The sequence below is a fragment of the Podarcis gaigeae genome (assembly GCF_964106915.1).
Source record: "Podarcis gaigeae genome assembly, chromosome: 10".
Taxonomy (NCBI): domain Eukaryota; kingdom Metazoa; phylum Chordata; class Lepidosauria; order Squamata; family Lacertidae; genus Podarcis; species Podarcis gaigeae.
The window spans coordinates 72,110,641-72,138,141 of NC_139686.1; the positions used below are offsets into that span (position 1 = coordinate 72,110,641).

General features: G+C 40.6%; 1 protein-coding gene across 5 annotated transcripts in view; it reads right to left on the minus strand.

Annotated features, from left to right (window-relative positions):
• Positions 1-27,501, minus strand: part of CACNA2D1 (calcium voltage-gated channel auxiliary subunit alpha2delta 1) — a 399,180-nt gene that overhangs the window by 28,033 nt on the left and 343,646 nt on the right. For 4 of the 5 annotated variants that reach the window (XM_083701347.1, XM_083701346.1, XM_083701345.1 and 1 more), the window contains 12 exons: positions 25,138-25,209; positions 23,913-23,984; positions 21,429-21,490; positions 17,321-17,397; positions 9,822-9,882; positions 7,250-7,347; positions 5,423-5,504; positions 5,101-5,163; positions 3,155-3,258; positions 2,438-2,515; positions 1,926-1,993; positions 1,062-1,100 (listed from right to left, as the gene is read on the minus strand). In XM_083701347.1, the coding sequence (XP_083557473.1) occupies positions 1,062-1,100; positions 1,926-1,993; positions 2,438-2,515; positions 3,155-3,258; positions 5,101-5,163; positions 5,423-5,504; positions 7,250-7,347; positions 9,822-9,882; positions 17,321-17,397; positions 21,429-21,490; positions 23,913-23,984; positions 25,138-25,209 (876 nt within the window). Of the gene's footprint in view, positions 1-1,061; positions 1,101-1,925; positions 1,994-2,437; positions 2,516-3,154; positions 3,259-5,100; positions 5,164-5,422; positions 5,505-7,249; positions 7,348-9,821; positions 9,883-17,320; positions 17,398-21,428; positions 21,491-23,912; positions 23,985-25,137; positions 25,210-25,520; positions 26,215-27,501 lie in introns of those variants that run through there. The other variant, XM_083701349.1, reaches the window with a different exon arrangement.

Genomic DNA, 27,501 nt, shown 5'->3' on the forward strand with positions numbered 1-27,501 from the left:
TATTATTTGCTTTATAGTCACAATTCAGAACATACTTGTTGAGCTGAGCACCAGCCCCGTGCCAGCCTAAGGAGAATGAGTTTCACCACCTGGGTAATGTATAGGACTGCAGTTGTAGTTACCTTTCCAGTTATAAAATAATAGTTAGCAGTTTTCTTAATGATAATATTACTCACTGAAGATAAACAAAAAGGGAGAAATCATTTGCTATTGCCCATCATTTCATTAAGAAAAAGCTACTGCCCCCCCCAATCTACTCATAAACTATAGTACTGGCACCAGTCACTCTTATAGCTGCTAAAGACAGAATTGAAACATATGCAGCTTTTAACTCTTATTTGTTTGATCTTTCTCTCAATACAGCACCAATTATTTCATTGCTGTTGTTTGCATTCATAAATAATGACAATGTTCTAATAATGTATTTTGATTCCAATTTTTGTTGTTGTATGCTTGGTTTGATGGCAGGATCTTTATACTCAGTCGGATGCCGTGGAGATCACACAAAGCACCCAAGAGAGGGGAATGAATATGAGCAGCTGGGATTCTTCATCTTAGTCTCAGTTTAGATGTGACTGCACATATAAGCACTCTGGATTGGTGCAAAGAAAACATGTCTCAACGGCAGCAAGATGATCATTGAATCAGAATTGTTGGAAGGGACCACAAGGGTCATCTAGTCCAACCCCTGCAACACAGGAATCTTTTGCGCAACATGGGGCTTGAACCCACAACCCTGAGATTAAGAGTCTCGTGCTCAGAGCATTTTCCAGCTGGAACTCACCGGAACTCAGTTCCGACACCTCTCAGGTAGGCGCCATTGCCATTATAAGTATACAAGGGGTTCAGTGTATGTTCCAACACCTCTTTTTCTAGAAAAATAGCACTGCTCATGTTCTGCTGATTGACATAGCGTCTTTGTGCTTCAAAGCAAATATGCCATCCTTACAACAATCTTATAAGACAGGCCAGGATGCGGCAAGGAGTCCACCCTGTAGAGGCATCACCCACAAACATGGCTTCAGCATCTGCAAATGATTTATTCATGAACACATTCTTACCCGACTGTTCTTTTCACATCCACACAGTTCACTTTTGCACTGAAAAATAGACATATAATGCAACATATGAAACCTGTTCTTAAACAAAGAATGATGATATTCAATCTAGAGTTGTGCTCATGCTGCTTTTGTAGCCAGGTCAAATGTCAAGTATTTAGGCAGAATATTTACATTTGTCAAAATTCACCATTGTTGCTCAACAGCTTGCATTAACTGCCGTTGCAAGGCCACAGGACAATATTTCAAAACATTTCTAAGAGCCAAGAACTTGCACACTAATCCAACATAAAGAAAAATGCTCAAAGTCAGGCAAAAGTATTAGTTCTGCAACTCCTGAATAACCAGACTTCCAATGAAAGTTACATATGCTGAAAAAGGTACTTAGGAAGATGGATTCTTGACAAATCTGGTAGGTAACTCGTCCTTCTCCCAGATTTACTACTCTTGCCCACACATTCCTTTCTTCACCTTGAAGGGAATGTCCAAGGAGCTGGACACCCCACCCCTAGCAGCTGCTTATTCCTCCTTTATTCCTTCTTCTCCCACCCTAGATACATTTGAGGGTGCTTGGAAAGGAGGGAAAAGTAGAAGGACAAGCAGTGGTAGAATAAAGCAGGACTCTGTTTAGGCCATCTCTACTCAGCATGGTGATCAATCAAAGGCACTTGATGTTACTATTGGATATTGGTAACAATTATATCCACTGCATAACTTCTACCCATTTATTTATTTATGTATGAATGTTTGAATCAATATTTCCAATTGGATACTGAGCTGTAGCAGAGGAGCACACAATAAAACAATCCTAGATGCAAGTTGAAGTATTCACATTAATGCTCAAAAGAAAAGCTATAAGTTCCTCACCTGATTCTTTGTAGTGATTCTGGTGAAATTTTCCATCCAGTTGGTCACATTGATTTTTACTCCAACAACTAACAGAGAATACACAATATATAAGGGAAGTCAGTCAGTTAAGGAGGATATATGGTCAATGGTTTCAAATGCCACCGAAAGACCAAGAAAGACCAAGTGTTGCATCCCTCCATTTTTCTCCCAATAAAGGTCATCCATCAGGGCCACCAAGACCAATTTAGTCTCATAATCAGGTCTGAACTCAAATTGAAATTGGAGAAGGTAATCAGTTTCATCCAAGAGTGCTTGCAACTGTCTTACCAATACTCTTTTGTTCATATTCCCTCAAAAGGGAAAAACTAATAAACAGCTTTATTCAGAAATCTGTGGGACCTTTAGCATGGTCAAAGAGACTTGCAAGTATGCTAAGTAATGCAGATATGCTCTTTAAAACAAGAACTTCAGTTGCTGTTTACTATGTCCAATAACAACAGTCAAGAAATGTCAATATTATTCCTTCCCACCTGCAGGTTTCAGAAGTTTTCCATTGACGGTTATTTTCACAGCCTTGCTGACCATAATGCCATCTTCAGATACGCTTCCTGAGATATAGAAGGAAGGAAGGAAGGAAGGAAGGAAGGAAGGAAGGAAGGAAGGAAGGAAGGAAACCCAAACATTTAATAGATGACTATGAAACAGTCTTGGTGTGTCAGAGAGAAACCAAATAAATTGGGTTGTATCTGTTTGTAGATTAGGTTGTGCCTGTTTGCAATTCACCATGAATAGGTGGCTCAGTTGGTTAGAGCATGGTGCTGATAATGCCAAGGTCGTGCATTCCAATTCCTGTATGGGCCAGTTGGATATTTCTCCACTGCAGGGGGTTGGACTAGATGATCCTTTGAGTTCCTTCTAACCACACAATTCTATGATTCTATAAATGCCTCCCAGGATTGTGCTATTGAATTAAAATCTTAACACCAGAGGAAGCCCTAACCTAACTATGGAAGTCAGGGTCATGCTTCACTGACTCAACTGCAGCTTCCTACAAATCCTTTGGCAACATTTCCTGACTTCTAGCTAAAACTTTTGAGAAACAGACATGCATAATTGCTATATGGTAATCTTCATAGCCATTAAGTTTACTTGTCCAGATGTCTTCAACATTTCATAGTTGTGTAATATGGATAGACCGTACTGTATCTGGAGTTTAACAAGGTAATTTTGGGTGCCCAGTGACTTACTGTTATAGAAGGGAGCTGTGAAGATGTAGTTTTCATTATCTAAGCTCCTTTTGTAGAAGCTCTCTTCATAGGTTTCAGGATTTTCTGTCCAATATTCTCCTGCACTGAACATGAGACATTAATGTCAGCTTTTTGTCTTAATTCTCACATGTTTTCTTATCCTGTGCATGCCTAATCTGAAGGAAGCTCCACTGAATTCAATGGGGCTTACTCACAGGAAAGTGTGGGGAACATTTGGCCCTTCACATTCACCACCTGACCACTGATCCTGCTTGCCGGGGCTGATGGGAGTTAAAACAGCAGCGTTGGGAGGGTCTCAGGCTTCCCACCACTGGGCTCTAGGATTGAAATCTAAGGCTGCAATCCATTTATTTGGGAGTAAGGCCCATTGAAATTAACTAAATTTACTTCTGAGTAGACTGTAGGATTGTACTGTTTGTTAATGTTACTGAAAACCTTAAAATGTGACTCATGGTAATAATATAGCTCCCTGCATATGTTCACATTACAGAAAATGGCTCGCTCAAACAATACTAGACAGCCAGGATTCTACCTGGTGTAAGATCAAGAGGACTCAGGTCCATGAGCTACGTCTCCTAGTTAATCTCCAGTCAAAATCCAACCATCTACAGGAGACAATGAGCAATCTGGGAAATCCCATTATTAAGTTTGGGATCTCCACAACCCCATTCTGATTTCCAACTCTGAAATGCTGTGAAAACCTGAAACTGGTTACAGACATAAGCTGAGTGCTCAACTAATTCCACATGCCCAAAGGGAATTCGAGCTTATGTTTCTTGAATAGCAGCCTTTCAACACCAGCAACAAACCACTTTTGAAATTGAGGTACTTTTTTTAAAAAAAAAACACTTCAATCTCCCAGGACATTCTATACAAGATCTCAAAGTAGCTGTTTTACTACAAAGGAATTTCAGAAATAGACTGGAAAGAGAAGCTGCTGAATTGCAACTTATCACCAAACTTAAAACCATGGAGAAACCTGGTCTGAACAAAGACCTTGGATTCTTATCTCATTATACATGACAAAGCCATTTTTCACCTTTTCACCCCTTGCTTTTTTTCTGTAAGACCTATTGCAGTCGTTAAGAGTCGTCAACAGGCTCATCACAGCTATCTGCCAATCACCCATTCCCACCACCCTTCTGAGTAATACCCCTCCCCACCTTCTCACTATATAGAAGGGTCTGGTAACTTCTGTTTCAGTGTATCTGAAGAAGTGTGCATGCACACGAAAGCTCATACCAAGAACTGACTTAGTTGGTCTTTAAGGTGCTACTGGAAGGAATTTTTTTTGTTTTTTAAAAAAGTTAGTGATAAAGGATTTGTGTCTGCCTTTGTTTTGCTTTTCAGTTCCACAGGCTGTGTTCTGAGGAAGCTCACTGGATCTTGGCTATACTATACAAGGAGGATTCAGCACAAACTTTCCCTGTTACATTTTATCTTGTACAGTAACTGAATTTCAAAATATGAAAAACACGGTTTGTTCAAAATGTATCTACTGTAATTTATGAGAATTGCAACTTTATAATATGCCAATCAAGGGCATATTATTTTCAATGTCTGGGTATGGGAATCAAACCTAGGGCATGGACATTGATTCCGAGTGCCACCCTCTGTTTCCTCCCTATGGGTCAGAATATTATATTTGGAGTATTCAATATATTTGTTGTGAAGACTCTTACTTTAATATTCCATTACCAAGTGACAATTTCAATGGGGGCTTGCAAGAACTTCAGCCTGAGTTAGGCATCCTTAAGAAATTAGGTGAGGTATGCGTTGTATGTAATATATGTAATGTAATGTTTATATATTGTTTTGTAATGTATTGATATTTATAATAAAATGATTTTTTTAAAAAGGCATGCTTAAGATATTGATTTTGCCAGTGTCTCTGATGTATTTCTTAGAAAAAAACAGACCCTTACCTTTTGGGATACACTCTAGTGATCCCTCCATCTGTAGCTACAAATCGTGCTGTAATTCCCTCACTGTGGGAGGAAGAAAAGAGAGACAGAAATATTTGAATTGAACTGAATTTGGAATGATTGGCAGCCCTTTGTACATAATATTCGCAAGTTTTTCTAAGATAGTCTAAAACACAAATGTGTGCATTTTCATATACTTAATGCCGTGTGTGTTCCTTGTGTGCTCTAATTATCAGAAATGACCCAGTATTATTTCAACACACCATTAAAACCCGCAGAAATAGCCATATTGTTTAGTAGGGGGAAGGAAAATATCACTCACGGGTCCTGCTTACTCCAGTAATTCTGAACAAGTTCGCTTGTAAATCCTGCATCCAGCAAAGCTCTCATAACCATATCATTACCTATCAAAGGAAACAAGCCAAAGGTTAATTAAGATGCCAAGTCAGACCATTGGTCCATACAGTTCAATACTGATTACACTGAGGGTTTTTTTTTAAGAATAATTTTTTATTAACCGACCAATCACATCAAATCAAACCAAATTACATAAATTCCAAATTACACAGCCGAATTTTAAATTTTTGTTGGGGGTACCCATATTTCAAGTTCCGAAGGGGATCCAATCAACTTCTTGCTTCTTACTGCTGTTTTAATGTCCACAAATCTAACCTTATGATGTTCACAGTACTATCCAGTCCTTTCTTATTGTTTTTCCACATCTCTTGTTTCATATATTTTTTTCCACATCTCTTGTTTCATATATTTTTCCTTTCTCTTTGTGACCTCTGATAGTCTCCGCAAGCTGGTTAGAACAGTTTGTAATCCTGCGCGGATATTATTATTTTTTATCCAATAGCCATATCCAGACATTTTCCATATAACATCACTTCCATACATCAAAACAGTCTTAGCGTCATTAATCTTCACCAATCTGCCTCCTTTCTCAAACCTCTGAGGAGATTCACTAGGAATGCACTGTGAAAACAAGTCCATTCTTCCTCCCGGCTATAAATCCTCTGGCAAGATGGCGACTCCGAATTAATTGCTGTGCCATTCCCAAAAGCTCTTATTGCTTCTCGGTCTCCATAAAGCATACTTTTGGTTAAAGTTTATCTCCACACAGACCTTAATCATCCTGCTTGGGTCAGTTCAACCGACGGTTCTAATGAGGAGGGGTTCTTGTAAATCACATAGAAGGAAAGTAAAAAAGGTTTCCCCCCCATTCAGCCCCGTTGTCAACATACCCCGCCTTTGGTCATAAAATATTCCTGTTTCTCCAGACTGCCGTCTTCTTTCGCAGACGTCACTTAAAATTAGCAGACTTCACTTCCTTTCTTCACTTGAAATATGTGCATTTGCTTCTTTTGTAAATTGCTGCAACTAGTGTGCGATCAGAGACAGCGTCCAGGAGAGCCGAGGTCCACACAGGGGCATTCTGCCTAGGGCCCTCACCCCCTTCTTTCGAATTAGGGGGTGATTTATGGGCACAGCAGGCAAGGGCAGTGTTCCCTATTTCCTTGGGACAACAAGGGAGGCTGCCTACTCCCATAACAGCCTCTTAATTACCCCGTGTGGGTCGGAGAGATGGTATTGTCGGCCATCTTCCAATGCGCCCCCTAGTGGCCCCCTTGCTGCTTAGTTGAAGTGGCTCTCTAAGATTTCAGCGAGGAGGGGTCATTTTCAGCTGCACTTGGAGATGTGGGGAGGATTGAAACAGAGACCTTTTGAAAGCACAGCCTGACTCTAGTGCTTAGTTATGATCCTTCCCCATACTATGACCACACCCCATAATAAAAATGAACTCAGATTTCAACAAATATTTCCAATTTTAAACCTGTATGGTTTGGCATCGGTTGCTCCTAACAAATTCTAAAATCAAAAGGCCAGCTAAGTTTTAAAAAGTATTAGGTTTTGAAATGCCCTTCATGTAAGAAGGTCAGAACAGTTTTTATCTTCACATGACAACCCTATGAACTGGATGAAACTCTGCAATCTTGCATTCATAAACCCGGTAAACAGATCTGGTACTATACGTAATTATGGGAAACAGGGTGATCACATCAACATTTCTTCTTTGGAACCAATTGCCGCATTTATATTGTCATCTTCTGCAAGCAGCTTCATTTAATGAAAAAGTAAGGCTTACATGAGGGATTTTGGGGGGTGTATCGATCTATAAATTCGCTGAAATTCAGAAGAAATGCTGTGTTGTTGTCAGTTATTTTCACAGGCCCACAGTAGTCTCTAGAAAAAGAAAACAGGTTTTTAAAATATTGCTTTTAATCCATGAAGTAAAGCAAGCAAATAAACAAGGTAAAGGTAAAGGTACCCCTGCCCGTACGGGCCAGTCTTGACAGACTCTGGGGTTGTGCGCCCATCTCACTCAAGAGGCCAGGGGCCAGCGCTGTCCGGAGACACTTCCGGGTCACGTGGCCAGCGTGACAAAGCTGCATCTGGCGAGCCAGAGCCGCACACGGAAACGCCGTTTACCTTCCCGCTGGTAAGCGGTCCCTATTTATCTACTTGCACCCGGAGGTGCTTTCGAACTGCTAGGTTGGCAGGCGCTGGGACCGAGCAGCGGGAGCGCACCCCGCCGCAGGGATTCGAACCGCCAACCTTTCAATCGGCAAGTCCTAGGCGCTGAGGCTTTAACCCACAGCGCCACCTGCGTTTAATCCATGAAGTAAAGCAAGCAAATAAACAAACAAATACATAAATTTCTGGCTGAGCTGGTTTGGGTTTGCATTTTATCCTGGCTAATTTACCTAGCATTTGGTAGCAACATTTCATTTAGTAGCATATCATGTAGAAGTGCTTGCCCACAGTCTGCAGTGTATCACTTTCACAACATAGAGAAATTCCATGGCAAAATTATGTTGTGCATAAAATTAGGGAAAGTTAAATGCTATAAGCAAGGAAACACAAGATTAGAGCGTTTTAACTCTGAATGATCAGCCTTGACATAGGAATGGATGAATCCATCAACTTCAGTTTCTCAATTCCCAAACGTAAGTAAAGTTTGTCATATTTCTGTGTTGGTTTGTGATATATTTTTAAAAATTCATTTATGTTTATTTCTTTATTAAATTTCTATACTGCCCTGAGGATCTGAGGACTGTGGGGCGGTTTACAATACAAAACACAAAAATACACAACATTAAAACCCTCACAAAAGATCCTCAGCATTTTAAAGTACTCTTTTCTAATATGAACATTTAAATATGAAATGTTAGCAGAGTTATACATTTCTGCAACCAATCTTGGGCAACATAATGCATTTGGGTAGGCTATTTTTGGTTATATAAATGGATGCAAATACAATCATGGGTGCATAGAAACAGGGTTTTGTGCCCACACTCAGCAAGAATTCTGACTCCCAATTGTTCAACAATAGCCACTACTCACAGCTTCCACCTGCACGCTCAGCCTTCACTGGGGTGCTTTGACTGTGTGTGTTGATGTGTCTTTTTCAGAATATTTTTGTACCTCTGCAAATTCTGGGAGCTCCCAAGCCACCAGATATTTTCCTGTGGAAAGGTGGTGAGGCTTTGGCTACAGAGGGACCAGCAGCCCTCAAGAGACCTGAGATGCCATGGGTGAGGTGCTCCATTCCATTCTGCCCCTGTGATCCATAGTCAGCATACAATGTCTGTTGAACATTAGGTTAAGAGGCTGTTGTTCTAACAACTGTGTAGAAGATGGAATTTCAGCAGATGGAACTTGTAGTATAGTGGTTAGAGTACTACACTAGGAGCAGGGAAACTGGAATTCAAATCTTGACTAAGCTATTAAGTTATCTCAGCTGAAGCTATTAAGCTGAGTAACCCTTGGTCAGTCACCATACTCTCAGCCAAATTGATCCCAGGATTGTTGTTAGGATAAAATGGGGTGAGAGGAGGGGGCTATGAACAAAATACACCACCTTGAGTCCCTTGGGGGAAAGGTGGGATATAAATGTAATAAACAATCAGGAGAATGAGTGGTTCTTTCTACCATTTTATATCTACATATCTTTTTCTCCATGCGCCTTTTCCAACAACTCCATTCCCTTACCCCTCGCACCTGCTAGTCAGTTTTCCCCCTCTCAAAAGTCTCCTACTTTATGTGGACACTCAGGCCTCATTGGGCTTTTCAGGGGAACCCCACATTTACTTTGCTTTCCCCCCGAATATTGTTTGTATTTCTGCAAACTTTGAGGTTACTGTGCGTCTGCTAATGCCTCCCTCTTGAGGGTCGGTGGTGTCATTTTGGCTATGTAAGTGTGAACATTAAAAGACTTCAGACTATATGCTATTGGTATATAGACGATCTCATCTTAAACAAAGTGAGCTGAATCTTCACTAAATTAGTTAGGACAAAAGTCTAACAGAAATCAACAGAACAAGTTAGGCATGATTTAGTTCTTTTTGAAATCAATGGGACTGAAGTTCAACTAACTTGGTCTAGATCCAATTAATTTAATTATATATATATATATATATATATATATATATATATATATATATACACTTCTTCTTGTTGTTGTTGTTGTTTGTTGTAGTAGTAGTAGTAGTAGTATTTTTGTTGGAAACCACCCAGAGTGGTTGGGGCAATCCAGTCAGATGGGTTGGGTATAAGAAATAAATTATTATAATAATAATATTATTATTATTATCGTCATTTGTTAGTCGAGACTTGTTATGTATCATTTGGGTATACAGAACAGGAAAATGACCAACCTTGGTGCTAAAAAGGTGTAGCCGAATTCATCAAAGCGATCTAGCTTCAGAGTTTCCGTAACTATAAAGATGAAAATGCAGTGTCAGAATCTTTTATAAGCAAAACTAAGTATGTAAATACAGTGGATTTCAACATTTTTAAAGCACTCGGTTCCTAGGACCCATTCAGACAATGGCTCCAGCTTAACAAGCTAAAGTTATTAAGCTGGGGAAGAGCATTGTGACCACATACTCCTGTTCTGCCTCACCCTGTGTTTCTCCTTGCATGTCCAAAATGTGAAATTGTGGTTTAATTCGGGTGTGCAGATCTGGAAAACTGGTTTAAAGTAAGCACTATGGAAGCAGCAAAGCCAATCAATATTACCCCACCACCCACATTTTCACATTAAAAGAGAGATTCATGTATTTATCATGAAATAGCAGCAACACGGCCTGAAATACTGCAACAATTGGTGCAAGGTAAATCTGGCATAGTACTGACCTGCTAAGCATGACCACATGGCAATTAATGCTGAAGCCATGGGGATGTCGAGATGCAAACCAAAAGGGCTTGTAAAATGTGCCACAGGTAAAATATTTTACTTAGAATAAATGCATTTCAGAGTTCTTGAAAACACAAATTTGGGGTGAGGTGTTAATCTGAGTTTCTTAATAAACTGAGAGGTGACAGGGTCAAAGAAGCAAGGAGGAAAGAGAAACAATTCAAAAGCATGTGAGGAAAAAATACATCATTTTCCCTTCTCTATTTTTAGAATACCAAATTGTCATGGGAGAAGCCCCAAGATGAAGGACACAAAGGAGAACATCCAGGAGGAATGAAAATAGAAGCAGACAACATGTATAAGCAACAGTAAATAGAGGGAAATTGAGCAACAAGAATATACTTGCCATTTTGGACTGTTATAATCCATCAGAAAGAGGCAAGGAAACATAAAAAACAAGGTAAAGCAAAAGGGGTCACAAACCAATATTTTATTCAACCAGTCCCTTGAATAAAAATATTGCGGCATGAAACGAGATCAAAGGTTCATTTTCTCTACAGCTGTACACTGGAGAAAAGACAAACATCTCTGAAGACTTGAACACATGTCTTTTGTCAACATATATCCATCACATAACTACAGAACAGCTTGAAATCTAGTTTTGAGCTGGCAACAACAAAGGGTCAATCATACATTATGTAGTGCAGCTATTGGGGGCATTTCCCTGCTCCCTGGAGCAGCTTTCCTATGTGACTAGCATAAGACATGGAGAACGCACACAATACTACAAGGGACACACAAAAGATGTCAATGCAGCAAGACGGAAGACTGCTAAGAGAAGGTTAGATAGATAAGTCCCAAAGCAGACCTCTACAATGTGTGACCTGCCAAGCCAAACACTTCCATCACTCACGTTCTACAAGCTGAAGTAGGTTCAACCTGCCTGTGTGAGACCACCAGGTCACAAATTGTATAGGCTTGCCCCACCTGTGTTCTGGAAATAGGGAAAGACTTCCTTATTTTATCTAAGCTTTCGTCCAATGGTTTTATGAAGTTCTAACATGTTTGCTTTTAAATACTTTCTATGTACTTTTCTTATTTTGAACTGCCCTGAGCTCCCTTTGGGAAGAAAGGATGGGCTATAAGCTTGAGACAAACAAACATAGGTAGAATAGGATTCTCAACCAAGTAGAAATTTGTAGGGAAGCAGCAGCAGTGAAGAGGCAAGCAAGAGCTGCCGCTTAGCCTTCCTGTGAATAAGTGACAGAAGACTATGAAGACAGTTGAGGGAACTGCAGTAAGTTCAAAGTACGCCTAATAGGCTACAAACTGAGACCAAACAGTGGGAACGTAGCACACAATGGAGTGCATAGAGCTTCTGCAGCATCCTAGTAGTTTCTGGTGCCCATTGGGACTGGTCGAGAAAAAGGCAGGGAGACCAACAGCGGGTCAAGTCCAAGCCCACGGCAGGCAGAGCCAACTAATTCTAGTTCCCTCCTCATCTTCCTCCTTGCTAAGTTCCACAAAGGGGCACACTGAGACTATGAAGCAGGCAGCTGACAAGGAGAGCCGCCCCCTGGGCTGGCTGTAAAGCAAGGAATTGGGTGCTGCCTCGGGACAGGTGAGGCTGGTGGGGCAGAGAGTGATGCATTAACTCAAGTTGACTAGCATCCACATAGACTGAGACCTGAATGAACACCTGTTCCCACGTTAAGGTACACCTTGTCAACTTTGGAGATTCAGGTTTTGGATGCTCTCACTGGGTGACAACTGAGGAAAGAGCTTTCTGGATGGTGGTGCCCCACTTGTAGTACTTACTCTCAGGTAGACTTGCCTATTATTTGGCCCAAGATCAAGGATACAAAGGAGGAATGGAAATAGAAGCAGACAATATGAGCAACAGTAAACAGAGGGGAAATTGAGCAACAAGAATATACTTGCCCTTTGGGACTGTGATAATCCATCAGAAGGAGAAGGCAGGGAAACAGAAAAAACAGGGTAAAGCAAAAGGGGTCACAAACCAATATTTTATTCAACCAGCCCCTTGAATAAAAATATTGTGGCATAAAGAGAGATCAAAGGTTCATTTTTCTCTACAGCTGTACTCTGGAGAAAAGACAAACATCTCTGAAGACTTCAACCCATGTCTTGTTAACACTTTCTTTCATGTACCTTCTATATAATGCAGCTATTTCAAGGATCTGTGTAATAGAAATATTGACTCAGGGGGCTCCTAAGAAATTCAGCCCATAATCATTGATCTTGCACTCAAGAATTTTACAGACTGCTTCCAAGTTCAGGAAGTCCAGAAATAAATTATGCAATATGCTGGGCCACCAAAAAATAAAAAATAAAAAAATCCATCACATATGTATAAAACAGTTCTGACAGCAACACACAGTTAATTCATACATAATATGGAACAGCTATCTGGTGTAGTTTGCTGCTCCCTGGAGAATTTCCTTCCAATATGAATAGGAATGCACACAGTACTTACTACAAGGGACATACAAAAGATTGCAATGTAGGAAGTTATCAGCAAGACAGATGACTGCTAAGTAAAAGTCAGACCCAAAGTCCTAAAGTCGGCCTGCCAAGCGAAACACAGTCATCCCTCACATTCTACAGCCCTCAGGAGGTTAAAACTACCTGTTTTTCCTCCCAGCACCAGACCACAATAATTACAAATTTTCTAGGTTTGCCTGTAAGTATGGGCCGAAATTTGACATATAGAATTCCTTTCCCAACAGAGATCAGGCAGATCTCTGTAGTGTTGGGCTGCTATCAGTACAGACTCAAATGTAATAGCTGAAGATATAGTTATGATTCCTTGTTTTCCCCTTTCATTCCTCAAGGCAAACACAAATATGATTTATTCATATTTATTCAGTCCAGGCTGAATAAATTATAGTTTGGTGTCCCTTAAAGTATTTTTTCCCTTTCCATTTTTGTATTCTTATGCTGGTACATTCTTTCCTTTTCTCATTTTTTGCTTCTCACTTTAAAGACAACTTGAACAAAATCCAAAAAGGGCATAATCCAAATTACGTCCGCTCATATCACACACCACATGAAGCATTCAGAACAATTAAACTACAACACAAACCTATGCAAGTTGAACTACTACATCATGTGTTGCATAGAATCTTCGCTAAATACCAGAATACACAACTCCTACCTTGCAGGTGGGCTATTCAAAGCATAAGCTGTTGCTTCCTTAAAAAGACAGCAGTAGAGGATACCCAGAGCACTATTTCTCTAGGTAACGTAAGCAAGGAGATGAGGGGGAAAAGTTTTACCAGTGCAACTAGAGTAACAGAACATATTCTACTTGTGTACAGTACGTTTTGTACCTTGCAAGCTCAAACAATGACTTGGACTCATGGCTCTAGAGTTAGGGAGTACATCATGGTAACATTAACGAATTTCACAAGATTCTGACTTTTTAAATACAGTGGTACCTAGGGTTAAGTACTTAATTCGTTCTGGAGGTCCGTTCTTAACCTGAAACTGTTCTTAACCTGAAGCACCACTTTAGCTAATGGGGCCTCCTGCTGCCGCCGCACCGCCGGAGCACGATTTCTGTTCTTACCCTGAAGCAAAGTTCTTAACCTGAAGCACTATTTCTGGGTTAGTGGAGTGTGTGACCTGAAGTGCATGTAACCTGAAGTGTGTGTAACCCGAGGTACCACTGTACTGCTTTAAAAAAGGTGAGAAAACAAGGTTGCAGAATGGTAAGGTCAAACAAACCATAGTTTATGAAGCCAGGAAGGAGTTATTACCATATGCTCCCTCTTTGCTCATCTCTCATGTCCAGAATGTGAAAGTGTGGTTTAATCTTGCGCATAATGAAAAACTGGTTTAAAGTAAGCACGGTGTGTGATGAGTCTCCAAAGAGGGGAGAGCCTAGTTGGGGATGCACGCTGATGCTCGTGCTCGACCTAATCAATCTCAGTTGAGATATAGTTACACCCCAAATATGTAATGGGATGCATGAAGAAAAACACTGGTGAACGGTTACAAAACATTAAAGTATTAGGGCAACCCTTGCAGACATCAGATGGTAAGGATCTAGATGTCAATAATGTTTCCCCTGGCTAATCAAAATTACCCCACTACCTGCCTTTTCACTTATCATAAAACAGCAACATGAAATCATAGAATCTTAGAGTTGGAAGGGACTCCAAGGGTCATCTAGTCCAACCCCCTGCAATGCAGGAATCTCAGCTAAAGCATCCATGACAGATGGGTGCCCAACCTCTGCGTAGAAACCTCCAAGGAAGGAGAGTTCACTGCCTCGCATGGGAGTCTGTTCCACTGTTGAACAGCTCTTACTGTCCATTTCCAAATGCAGAAATAGAACACTATAATAACTGATGCAAGTTAAAGCTGGCACATTATTCACTTGCTTTGCCTGACAACATGGTAGCTGAAGTTCAAGAAATTAGAATGCCAAGATGAAAACAAGATGTAAATTGTACCAAGGTTAAGATATTTTACTTAGCATAAATTGAGGTCAGGGTTTTTTGAAAGCATAGGTATTTTTGCAGGGGGCAGGTGTCCTGATTTTCTCTATGAACTGGGAGGTGACAGAGTCAAATAAACAAGGATGAAAGAGCAACATAAATAGAAAAGCATATTGTGGAAAATACATCATTTTTCCTTCTCTGTCTTTCTAATACTCAGCTGGCATGGGAGAAGCTCCAAGATTTAGGATACAAAGGAGAACATTCAGGAGGAATGGAAATAGAAGCAGACAATATGAGCAACAGTAAACAGAGGGGAAATTGAGCAACAAGAATATACTTGCCCTTTGGGACTGTGATAATCCATCAGAAGGAGAAGGCAGGGAAACAGAAAAAACAGGGTAAAGCAAAAGGGGTCACAAACCAATATTTTATTCAACCAGCCCCTTGAATAAAAATATTGTGGCGTAAAGAGAGATCAAAGGTTCATTTTCTCTACAGCTGTATTCTGGAGAAAAGACAAACATCTCTGAAGACTTCAACCCATGTCTTGTTAACACTTTCTTTCATGTACCTTCTATATAATGCAGCTATTTCAAGGATCTGTGTAATGGAAATATTGACTCGGGGGGCTCCTAAGAAATTTCGCCCAGAATTATTGATCTTGCACTCAAGATTTTACAGACTGCTCCCAAGTTCAGAAGTGAATCATGCAATATGATGTCTCGCAAAAAGCATATAGTTATCACATATTTATAAAACAGCTTTAAAACTAGCTTTGAGCTGGCAGCAACACAGGGTTTATTCTTACATAATATGGAGCAGCTACCTGGGGCATATTGCTGCTGTTTTCCTATGTGAATAGGAATGCAGAAATACTTACTACATGGGACATTCAAAAGACTACAATGGAGGGAGATAGATGACTGCTAAGTCAAAGTCATACCCAAAGTCCTAAAGTAGGTGAGGACAATGTGTGACCTGCCAAGCCAAACGCAGTCATCAGTCATGCACTACAACCTTAAGGAAGCTAAAACAGCCTGGTTTTCTCGCCTGCATGAGACACAAGGTCACATATTGTGTAGGCTTGTCCTAAGTGCATCTTATTTCATCCAAGCTTTGGGCTGATAGTTTTATGAAATTTTTACATAACTGGTTTTAACTGTTGTCTGCAATGTGTTATAGCATTGCTTTAAATTGTTTCAATGTGATTTTATTATTGTGAGTTGCACTGGGTTCTCTTTGGGTAGAATGAGCACATTATAAATTTGAAACAAGCTAGCATAGCAGCTAAAGTAGGATTCCCAGGTTAGGGGAAATTTGCAGGGCAGTTCTAAGCAGGAGGGGCTGCCTAGGCCATGGGCAGGCAAACTAAGGCCCAGGGGCCGGATCTGGCCCAATCGTCTTCTAAATCCGGCTGGCGAATGGTCTGGGAATCAACGTGTTTTTACATGAGTAGAATGTGTGCTTTTATTTAAAATGCATCTCTGGGTTATTTGTGGGGCATAGGAATTCGTTCATTAATTTTCCCCCACCAAAATATAGTCCGCCGCTCCCCCCAGAGTCTGAGGGACAGTGGACCAGCCCCCTGATGAAAACGTTTGCTGACCCGTGGCCTAGGCCACCCCCAATAAATGACAGAAGTTATACATAGGGCTCCCTTTGAAGAATCCTAGGGAAACTGCAGTAAGTTCAAAATACACCTGATAGGCTTTGTCCTGAGCCTAAACTCTGGGAATGCAGCACATGTCAGAGTTGAGAGAACTTCACTGGCACTTTGATAGCAGCAGTGGCTACAAGAAGCAACACTTAGCCCAAGGAGGAGGCAGCTGGCAGGCAGTGCTGCCCCCTAACTGGGAAGCAGGCATGTGGGGGCTGGCTTAGGGCGGAGAAAGGCTGGTCAGGCAGTGCCCCATTCACTCTTATGGACCAGCCTCCACGGCTTGAAAGCCATACACAGCTTAGGACCTGATGGAACCATTTGAGACTACTAGAAAAGAATCCACGTTAGACGCAATCCAGATTATATCCACTCATATCACAAACATTCAGAACAATTCAGCTACAATCCAAAACTTAGGAAGCCTGATTTAACCTCGATCCAGAGATTGATCTAAATGACAATGAGTTCCAGCTAAGACACACTATGCACACAATCTAGGCTAGATTTCAAAAGGCACAACTCATACCTTGGAGATGGACTATTCAATACATAAGCTATTAGACCCCTAAAAAGACAGCAACAGAGGATATCCAAAGCATTGCTTCTCTAGGAAACATAAGCAAGGAGATGAGAGAGAAAGGTTGACCAGTGCAATTTGAGTAACAGAACATATTCTACTTGTGTAGAATACTTTTTGTACCTTGCACGCTCACACAATGACTTGGGATCATTGCTGCAGAGCTGGGGGCACAGAATTCATGGCAGTACTGCTGAACTTCACAAGAGCTTCATGGCTTTAAAAATGTTGCATTAGAAAAAGGACAAGAGAACAATTCTACAGACTACACAGCAATACTCAGATTCTGGAGAAAGGTCATGGCTACTTACATTTTGCCTGAGTTAGTGCTTCCTTAATGTTCGCTTTTATGTAGTAAAAGCTGTAGGATGGTAACACCAAGGCCAAACTATATAATAAATAAATCAACATTAAATGGTGAGAATAAAGCCACATTTCAATACCACAGAGCCTTATCAGCCTAGCATTTCCCCTAGCTTTGATGTGTAAGAAAATCATGGAACATGTGATTTCATGGCATACATTTGCTTGGCTAACTACTTCACTAAATCCTCTTACTGCTTTCTGCTGCATCTGAACTCCACTCCTCCAAATTAAACGTGTGGTACCGAGAATAAGATCCTTGTCAACCCCATATTGACATTTACAGAACAGTCACCATTTTTCATGGCTTTGTTTAACAGAAAATTAGTATCGCAGGATAAATTAAAGGTTGCCCACAACTTGAAAAACTAGGATGAGTTGAAGGGGGAAGGCAGGTAAGGTCTGTTTATTGAGACAGTGATTGCCATTTACTTCTGAGTATTCATGCATTGCAGTAACTGAGCATTAAGTTGTTTTGACAGGAGAGTTGAAAGGCTCAATCCACATGGGGCTTTCTACAACTCAATTTGTTTAAAAATAAACCAGGTGAGTCACATTTGTACCTTACACACTGAAGGAACTGTTGCTCCCTGAGTGAATACGTTTGGCTTCGTAATGTGAGATGCAGTTTTGTTATTTGTACCAGATTGGGAAGTGCTCCAGGAGCCAAATACAAATGGGATAGATCTGTTTGCATGTCTATAGCATTTTAATAAGGTCAGTGGTTCGAATCCCCGTGACGGGGTGAGCCCCCATTGTTCGGTCCCAGCTCCTGCCAACCTAGCAGTTTGAAAGCATGTCAAAGTGCAAGTAGATAAATAGGTACTCCGGCGGGAAGGTAAACGGCGTTTCCGTGCACTGCTCTGGTTCGCCAGAAGCGGCTTAGTCATGCAGGCCACATGACCCAGAAGCTGTACGCCAGCTCCCTCAGCCAATAAAGCGAGATAAGCACCGCAACCCCAGAGTCGTTCATGACTGGACTTAACTGTCAGGAGTCCTTTACCTTTTTTAAAAAAACCACACTACAGTCAGTTAACATATTAGTGCTGCTCTACAACCATCTTTTGCAAACTGGTTCCCTTCAGGTGGTTTGGAATGCAGCTCCCATCAGCCCCAGCCAGTGTGGCCAATGCTGAGGGATGATGGGAATTGTAGTCCAAAACATCTGGAGGGCAACAGAATGAGAAAGACTTCTCTAAAATGTCCCAAGAGCTGCGCATGGCCTATAGGAATTTTGCTTTGTTCTGCAGAGTTGCGAGGTCCAATCCAGATTCACCACTAGCATGACTTCTATTTAAATATACATTTTGGCTAACTACTACTACTATTGTTAGTAATAATTATAGTTGTTGTTATCAGCCATTGAAGACACTATTTCTAAGCAGGAGACCTTGTAGACTATGAATTTTAATACCACTTATGGAAAAACAAACTTCTTTAAAAGAAAAATTCTACCACTGTAGCCCTTAGCTGTCATTAACATGGAGCAGGACTGCTTATTATGTAATATTTCCAGTAGATGCCTGTGGAGGAACATTGAAAGGAAACTGTAGGATACTCAGCTACAGACATGATAGTCAATTGCCATTTGAACTGTACACAGCAGAATTACTCATTATTTGGTGACAGCTTTCCCCCAATTCCTCTCAAGGGAAATCAGAAAATGCTTCTCTGTTATTAGCAGTTACTGCTGAACAGAACCCACTAATTAACATCTATAATTTTATGTAGAAATATGTCTACAGAAATGTGGTCTCCAGGGAGACCTAACTGCTGTTTTTCTAGGAGACCAAAAAGACATTAAAAAAAAAAAATCAGCCCAGAGAGAAATCAAACAAGACTTTGAAGATTAAGTCTGTCAAACAGATAACCAGTGAGGTAGAACAATAAGACAGGAAATCCCCTAATTACAATTTTGGGCAAGTAAACAGGAAACTATGGTTGCTAATGATAGATAACATCAAATGTTGTCATTCATTTTTGAAAGATCCAAAATCTAATAATTTTCATTACTTCGGTTTAAGTTATTGTCAAATAATATAAATCACCAGAAGGCAGATAGGAAGGAAATTATTTCAGACACAGAATCTGCTCCAAGGGTTGCTAGGCTTCCAGAATAGTATATTTAGTGACTCAAGTTGCACTTACAATGCCCCTGCACCACCACCACCACCACCACAACAACAACAACAACATCAACAACAGCCTATCTGGGCTTGGGGTTAGTTGCCAGATTAATGTGTGCAAAATCCAGAATTGCATTTGCAAGCACGTTATGAATGAAGATCTTTTATTTAGTATAGATGCTTGACCTGTAGAGTCTATAGACATGCACTAAAGAGCCACACTCAGCCCTTTAGAGATGGCAGAATGTATAGAAGCTCTCCCTGGCTTGCAGGGTGGGCTATGGTGGTAGAGCAGCCTGGTAGCGGCAGCCAGTGCGACTGAATTTGGTAACACGTTCCGTTCCCTGTACAGTAAAAGGTAAAGGTAAAGGTACCCCTGACCATTAGGTCCAGTCGCGGACGACTCTGGGGTTGCGGCACTCATCTCACTTTACTGGCCGAGGGAGCTGGCATACAGCTTCCGGGTCATGTGGCCAGCATGACTAAGCCGCTTCTGGCGAACCAGAAGTTTACCTTCCCACCGTTTACCTTCCCACCGGAGTGGTACCTATTTATCTGCTTGCACTTTGACGTGCTTTCGAACTGCTAGGTTGGCAGGAGCAGGGACCGAGCAATGGGAGCTCACCCCGTCGTGGGGATTCGAACCACTGACCTTCTGATCGGCAAGCCCTAGGCTCTGTGGTTTAACCCACAGCACTAGAAAGCAAATACAGGCTCAGTCCACCTTGACTTTCAGTATCAGCCACAGCAAAACAAAAAACAAAAAAACAAGCTTCTGCTCTTGACTCTGCTACCACTAGAGTACGCCAAGCTCCACCCAATGGAGTAGTATTAGGTATATTTTTTCAATCAAAAGCCAGCAACCCCACCAGTTGGAGCAGATAGTGATGGCTGTTTTTTGAAATCTCAAATGTTTCCTCTTTACTGATAAACAGTATAGGATTATTGGTCTCTTTCCCATGCACCAGTCATTCAAAGAATATTATTATTATTATTATTATTATTATTATTATTATTATTATTACTATTACTATTACATTAGAAGAAAGTAATGGGGAAGGGGGAAGGGGGAAGGTTTAACTTTGTAAGGTGGAAGAGGCCCTGTGGAAAGTAGGTTGTCTTTTTTGTTTTTGAGATTTATTATAAATCTTCAATTGTATTGTTGTTTTCATTTCAGCTCATTAATGCCTTTTTCCTCCCTCTATATAACCATTTTGTGCACATGCGTTAAAAAAGCACCACTGGGGAAAAGGCAGTTTTGGGATAAACATACATGACTGCAACAAGGTTCTTTTGGTGGGATGTTTACCAGTGTGTAGGAGCTCTTGCGCTCATCAATTAAACACCAGAGAGAGAGAAATGAAGATGAACTGAAGGAACTGAAAGCTGAAGCCAACTGAGCATGCTCCATTTCCAAAATTAATTTTAGAAACTGTCTTAGTTAAACTGGGATTTTGAAGGAGAAGAACGCAGGCCAGAGCAAAGCCATGTGGAAATAAGGGAAGATAAAAAGGGAGCTCCGCCTTTGCTAAGCCAGGAACAACCACAAAAAGTATACAGCTAGAGAATGTCTCATTCCAAAACCTGGGTTCAAGTCCCTCTATGATTCTGGTGATAATCTGCCTCACCTCTGATGACAAAAACAGGCAGGAGAATGTGGCCATTTAGATACTGCATCCTAGGTTGAAAAACGCCATAAAGACATCACTGAAGCATCACCAAAAGGGCGGAACAAGGGCAGGGCGGGGGGGGGGGGACAGGGTGTTTGTGGATTTTTCATTGGCTTTCAATTATACACAATTTCACTGACATGTGCGGTGCCTCAGAATGTAACCCCCACATAAACGGATGGCTGCCTGTATAACAAAATTTGCCAGGTTAAGGATATAAGGATATTTTTGCTTTTCAACAGAACCAGAAATGTTATTACCTGTAATCAGTACCATTTACAGCTGTCCATGTGTATGTTCTGTTTCCTCTGTCAATGTAGCGCTGCAAAATATTGAGGAAGACCATCATTTTCTCCATGATCTCAAGAAAGCTACAAAAATAGTTTTTTTAAAAAAACCTACAAGATTCAAGAACAAATCCTCATTGCAATGTATTACAATTAAAAACTCCGTATTACTTTACATATCTAACAATTAAGGCAAGCGTCAAACTGGGTGCCATGTAAATTCAGCCTAATGTTGTCCAAAATTATTATTATTTTTTTATTCCTTTCTGGCAATTTAGATTTCCCCGACATGTTAAAACAAAATGACGACAGTAACATAACCTTAAAAATGTTATCATATCAAAACTTAAGACTGTGCAGTTGATAGATAAGAAACATGCCTAGCAATATGAGAAACTCTCACATTATTTATGTGTGAAACTCTGTGCCTGAGATGCTCCCACAGAGAAAAGGAGTGCTGTGCTAACTGCTGCTCCACCACATGCATCAGCTGTTAGGCAGGGAGGCTGAGCAGCATGAAAAAAGCCCAGGTCTCTTCCTCTGTCCTCAATGACGTCCTCTTCAGGCGCTGGGGAGGGTCTCCTTGTGAGCCACAAGGTCCAGCTCTCTCACACCATTTCCTGGTCTGATTCTATTTATTTATTTTGCAGCACCATTTGTAAATAAAATAATAAAATAATAATAATAATAATAATAATAATAATAATAATAATAATAATAATAATTTATTTCTACCCCGCCCATCTGGCTAGGTTTCTCCAGCCATTCTGGGTGGCTATATAGAATTGTGCATGAGTAAAATGACCAATTTGAAAGCTGCTACTGGCAACCAGGCCTATGGATTTCTTCACTCCAGGCTATGGTAATGGAAAACATAGCCTCACTGAACAGGACAGCCAGCATGCATCGATAGAAGCACAAATATAAATGTGTTACTGGAGGGCAAGATTAATCTGAAATTTTCAATTCACATAATTACAGAATGAATGAAGGAGAGGCCACATGATGGAAAATTTTAGAAGGTCCCTGGGCAGGCTGTAGAGATTTAATCAGAGTTAATACATCCCAAAGGAGCAGGTTTATTCAGTTTTCATCATTTAAAGTGTAACTCCTTGCCAGCTGTAGCATATTACAATGTTATACTGAGAGACACAGATTTATAGGAATGCCTGTGATAAAAACTGTACAGCTGCTGCACTGCAGAGTTACTAATAATGTTCAAATGTGCCGCAACAGGTGTTTTGTTTCTATCTACATACAATTTAAACATAAACATTAACAAGATTTTGATTTTTAGGAGTTTTGGAGAGAGCAGAAAAAAACTTTTATAGAGCACCTGTTTTTATGGCTAGAGCACATGTAAAGATTCTGAGGAAAGTTTTGTGGACATGTGGCATCTGAAAATGCCATGGTTTGATGTGATCTAAGTTTAAAGGGAATAATGTATATGTTGTCTGCTTCCAAATGTATAACTACCATTTTAGGGTTCTCGGCAAGTTGTGACAACGTGTTGTCTCTGTCCTTCTCAAAGCAGAGCTGAAGAACAGCCCAACAGTCACATCCCTTTGTGGGCCACCTTCTGAGGGCTGACTGCCAGTAGAGCGCGCAAAGGTCAAAAGTCTCTGGAGCAGTCAAAAGTCAGAGGTTTCTACACCCACCTTGGCACCCTCCTTCCAAGAAAGCAAGGAGGCATTACCACAGTTCAAGGATAGATTGCAGCCAGACAAAACATCTCATGGAGTGGACCAGTGAAGAAGTGTTCCCTGTTTTCTTCAAAGAGCCAAACAGAGAGGCCTAGGAATTTGCATTTAGCGCCCAGGCCCGATGTCCCCCACTCAAAGGTCAGGAGCGGATCTACTATGAAATTCATGAAGCTTTCAAAAATGGACTTATAGGCCCCAATTTGAGTTGCATGACTCAAACAGATTAATTTTTTCTTGCATATATTTCAACAATCCCAAAGTCTGAGAGTCAGTAGCAGAGATGTTGTAAAGGTGTGGTGATCTGTCATGGAACAACCCCATTGAATAAGGTAACAGTGGTTACCTAGACCTAGATGGTTGCAAAGAGGGGCCCCATGATAGTTCAGGCTTCGGGGCTCCCAAAATGTAGGTACGCCACTGCCAGAGGTTCAAACCTCGAGCTAGGATTTTTTTTAAAAAAAATCCTCCTACACAGATTGTGGCATCTGTGAACACAGTCAAATAAGAGCTTTCTCTTAATCTGAGGTGAGAGGTCATTCTATGTGCAAATGCCACAACAGCTTCTCTCCCACTACAGCTTCAGATTTGAAGACCATGAACATCATCACCATCATGTATCAAATGCATGATGCTAATAAGCAATTGGAATCTTTTTGTTTCAGACAATTCCTAACATGCACTTGCAGTGGCTTGGACTAAATGATCCTTGTGGTCCCTTTCAACTCTACAATTCTTTAATTCTATGATAACTCACCTCATCTTGAGATTTGACCAGCGTTCTAAATGTCCTATCTCCACTTTCTCCATCTATCATTTTTTTCCGAATCTACAATCAGGAGAATTACAAAAATAAAGAAGCAAATCCAAAGTATTCAATAAATTTCACTAATTTTGAACAGGGTCCACGATCATTTCCTGCACTGTGTAAGAAATCATAAACTTTAAACAAGATTTGCCTAAATGCAATGCTCGAGGCTACGTTAAACAGCATAGCTTATTCATTTCAATGAAATCACATGCCCTCCAACGTTTTGGGAAGGCAAAGGGGGACACACACCCCACACCATCCCGTCTGCCCACCCTCTGGTCTCCTTCATCTCTCCCCCCCCCCCATTCACCCAATCTCTGCTTGCCCTCATCCGCCCACTGCTCCACATGGAATCGGGGTGCCCTGAGATGAAGGCAGAGCCTGGAGTGGCTTCAAAGAAAGTGGAGTACTTGTCAAGGATGGAATCACTGGCCGCCCCATTAATTGCCATGCTGGCTGCAGCCCAACAATGCATGGATCAAACCCCCACCTTCTATTTTAGCAAGACTCTTGGAAGCAGAGCTTATAAAAAATTATCCCCAAAACCCATTGTAGTTCAGAGCAGCCAGAAGTGGGCTGAGTAAAATTACCCCTAGGTGTAAAATATTCAGAGCTTGCTTAATAGAATCCCAGGATCTGATTTCTGACTCTGCACTGCAAACAGGCTTCTCTGCTCCATAAGGATCTTTGAGAAGGGGCTTTTTGGTTGTGGTACTCAGGGTCATGTGATGCCCTCCCCTAGCAGGCCTACCTCTCACTGATATTGCTTGAAAAATAGGCATCAGATAAAAAGCTCCTTATGTGTGCAGGGCTGCTTAAGATTACGTGTGTGCTCATTTAGCTGCTGGTTTGCTTTTATGAGAACTCCCTTTTCTTACATATTTTATTGATTGTTGTTGCTGTTTTAAAACTAAGCCACTTTAAACACCGTGTGTGGGGTAGAGCTTTACTTGTCCCAGAATACAAATAGCTTACCTAACAATGAAGACACTGGACTCAGCTACATTAGTCTAAAACAATGTTTTGAATTTGTTATAAACGTGCAACACCAGATGGCACCAGAGAGCAAAAGAATTCTATACAATTTTTACATAATGATTTAATTTCTGACTTATTTATAGCGTTTTTTCCTATGTGTAGATACACCCAGTGATTCATCAATATCATTTACCTCAACTTTAATATCATTTTCCAGCTCTGCATCCAGAAAATCCAGCGTCACTGGCTCCTGAGATTTAGGATTCTGAAGAAGAAGTGTCAAACCAGCATATAATAAACATATTTCTTGCCATGTTGCATTCAGGATTAAATTGGTTGAATTGCTTCAAATTCTATCTTGAAACTCATGGGATTCATAAAGGTGGAATTACTTACCTCTCCAGTTTTTAATCAGTACAGTTTTTAATCAGTACAGCTATAAAATATGTAGTCTTCCCATATATATATAATATGTAGTCTTCCCATATATGTAGTCTTCCCATATATATATAATATCTCATTGATAATTGGGCCAGAGATAATTAGTTTACCCCAGAATGTTGAGCTTGGTAATGTACTGAGGCTTTTTCCTCGATCTAAATTATTTCACAAAATATACGTGTTGAAACTGCAATTGAGAAGGCAGACACGGCATCACATGGACACAAAGAAGGAAGGCAGGAAGAAAAGTCAATGACTTTTTATAGCTAGAGAAGAGTTAGGTACAACAGACTTGTTTTTCAAAGGAGTAAAAGCACTTATTTTTGAAATTAATGGCAGAGGTTGATGGGCAAAGATAGGAATCAAAGGAGAAAGGATTAAATTCAGATAAAGGAAAAATAAGGGAAGTCCTCATTGTTGAAAAGGGATTCAATCCTGACAGATAATTTTGAAAATACCTTCAGAAAGTTTAGTCCTCCTTGCTGGTACAACCAGGTCCTCGCTACCACAAAGTAGTATAATACCACTCCTGATAGCAAGGACAGAGAACCTGTGACCCTCCCCAGGCTGTGGGACTCCAACTCTCATCAGTTCTAGCCAGCATGGGCAATCCTTGGGGAAGAGGAGAGCTGCAGCTCATGACCATCTGAAGGGCCACAGGTTCTTCAACGCAGACTTGGGAAATTCAGTCATGGCCTACCTTCTATGAGGATGGATTGCCATGGTTGTAGATAGAAGCACATTCCTACCTAACTTGCCTTAAAGTCTTACAGTGCTCAAACCTGCTAGGCCTAGGCAATTCTCTCCTTACCACTCTTCTAACCAGATCCTGCAGAAAGGCAGACAAGACCCATGTCAACTCACTCTTTCAGCACTGACATTTCGGGGAAAACATTATGTACATTCCTTTGACAAAAAGCACAATATAGAGAGCCACGGAGTAGTCACCTGGGGAAGGGAACATTGGTAATGGTTGCCACATGGGAGAGATTTAAAGCAGCCACCATCTAACGGAAAAAATTATGCCCTGGTCTTTGTTGAGGTGAATATGTACGTATTTTCCTAAATGCCAGAAGATAAACTCTATGTTCCCATACTTGTCTGTTCTCATACTTCACTGATTCCAGGAGAAATTCAAAGATATGACGGGAGCAGTCGTGTCCATGACATCTGAAGAGGGAAAGTCTACGTACATAGACTTTCAAGTGTAGGATTCGAGATCATATATAAGCATTTGTGTATAGATTTTCCCTCTTCAGATGTCCACACTCAAGGCAGAGATATTAGGAGTGAGATGTGTGATGCTGGTGTCAGACTGGGGCGCCCCCAATCTCGGCTCACACACTGAGTCGCACACTGATTACAAGCTATTAGCAAAATGTCAGAAAGGAGTTTGAGTCACCAATAGTTCCAGTGATTTTAGCAGAACCATGTGCAAGGAAGGGATGCAACAGTCCAGAATCTGTCAACAGTTCTACTAGTCAATGACCGAGAAACTGCTTAGAGATAGAAATAAGAAAGTTGGCTCATTATGTTCATCTGGATCATATTAACAAGGTACTAAATAGACAGTGTGTTCTTTTTTGCTGTTCTTTTTAGAAACTTGCTTCAATAAGAGAAACAGCAGAGGAAATCTTGCCTTGGATATGAAAATATTCAAACACCAATTGAAATAAATGCAGATCATTGCTGGTACAATTATATGCATTTTACAACTGCTAGACAAATAAATCAACTTTAGTGAAATAAATCATTGAGAGAAAATAATGATAAAATAAAAAATGAATAACAAACACAGTTAAAAGAAGACAAGAACTTAACCTTCACAAAGACTAGTTCTCAAATGTAAAGCAAAGCAAATTTAAATAATAAATTCCTTACATGCAATGGAATGACATTAGAAGGATCAAACCCAGGCAGCATGCATGAAGGCATTGCCGTGGCAAAAGCAGCATTGCAGTCCATATCCCGTTCCAGTAAACAAAGCAAGGACACAGAAGAAAACAATGTGATAAATAACCCATAATACAAGAATCAACCTTTTAAAAAAAAACACTCAAAAAATGATAGCATGGTTTAGTCACAGTTACGGAATCTAAAAGTTTAGGCTATCTCT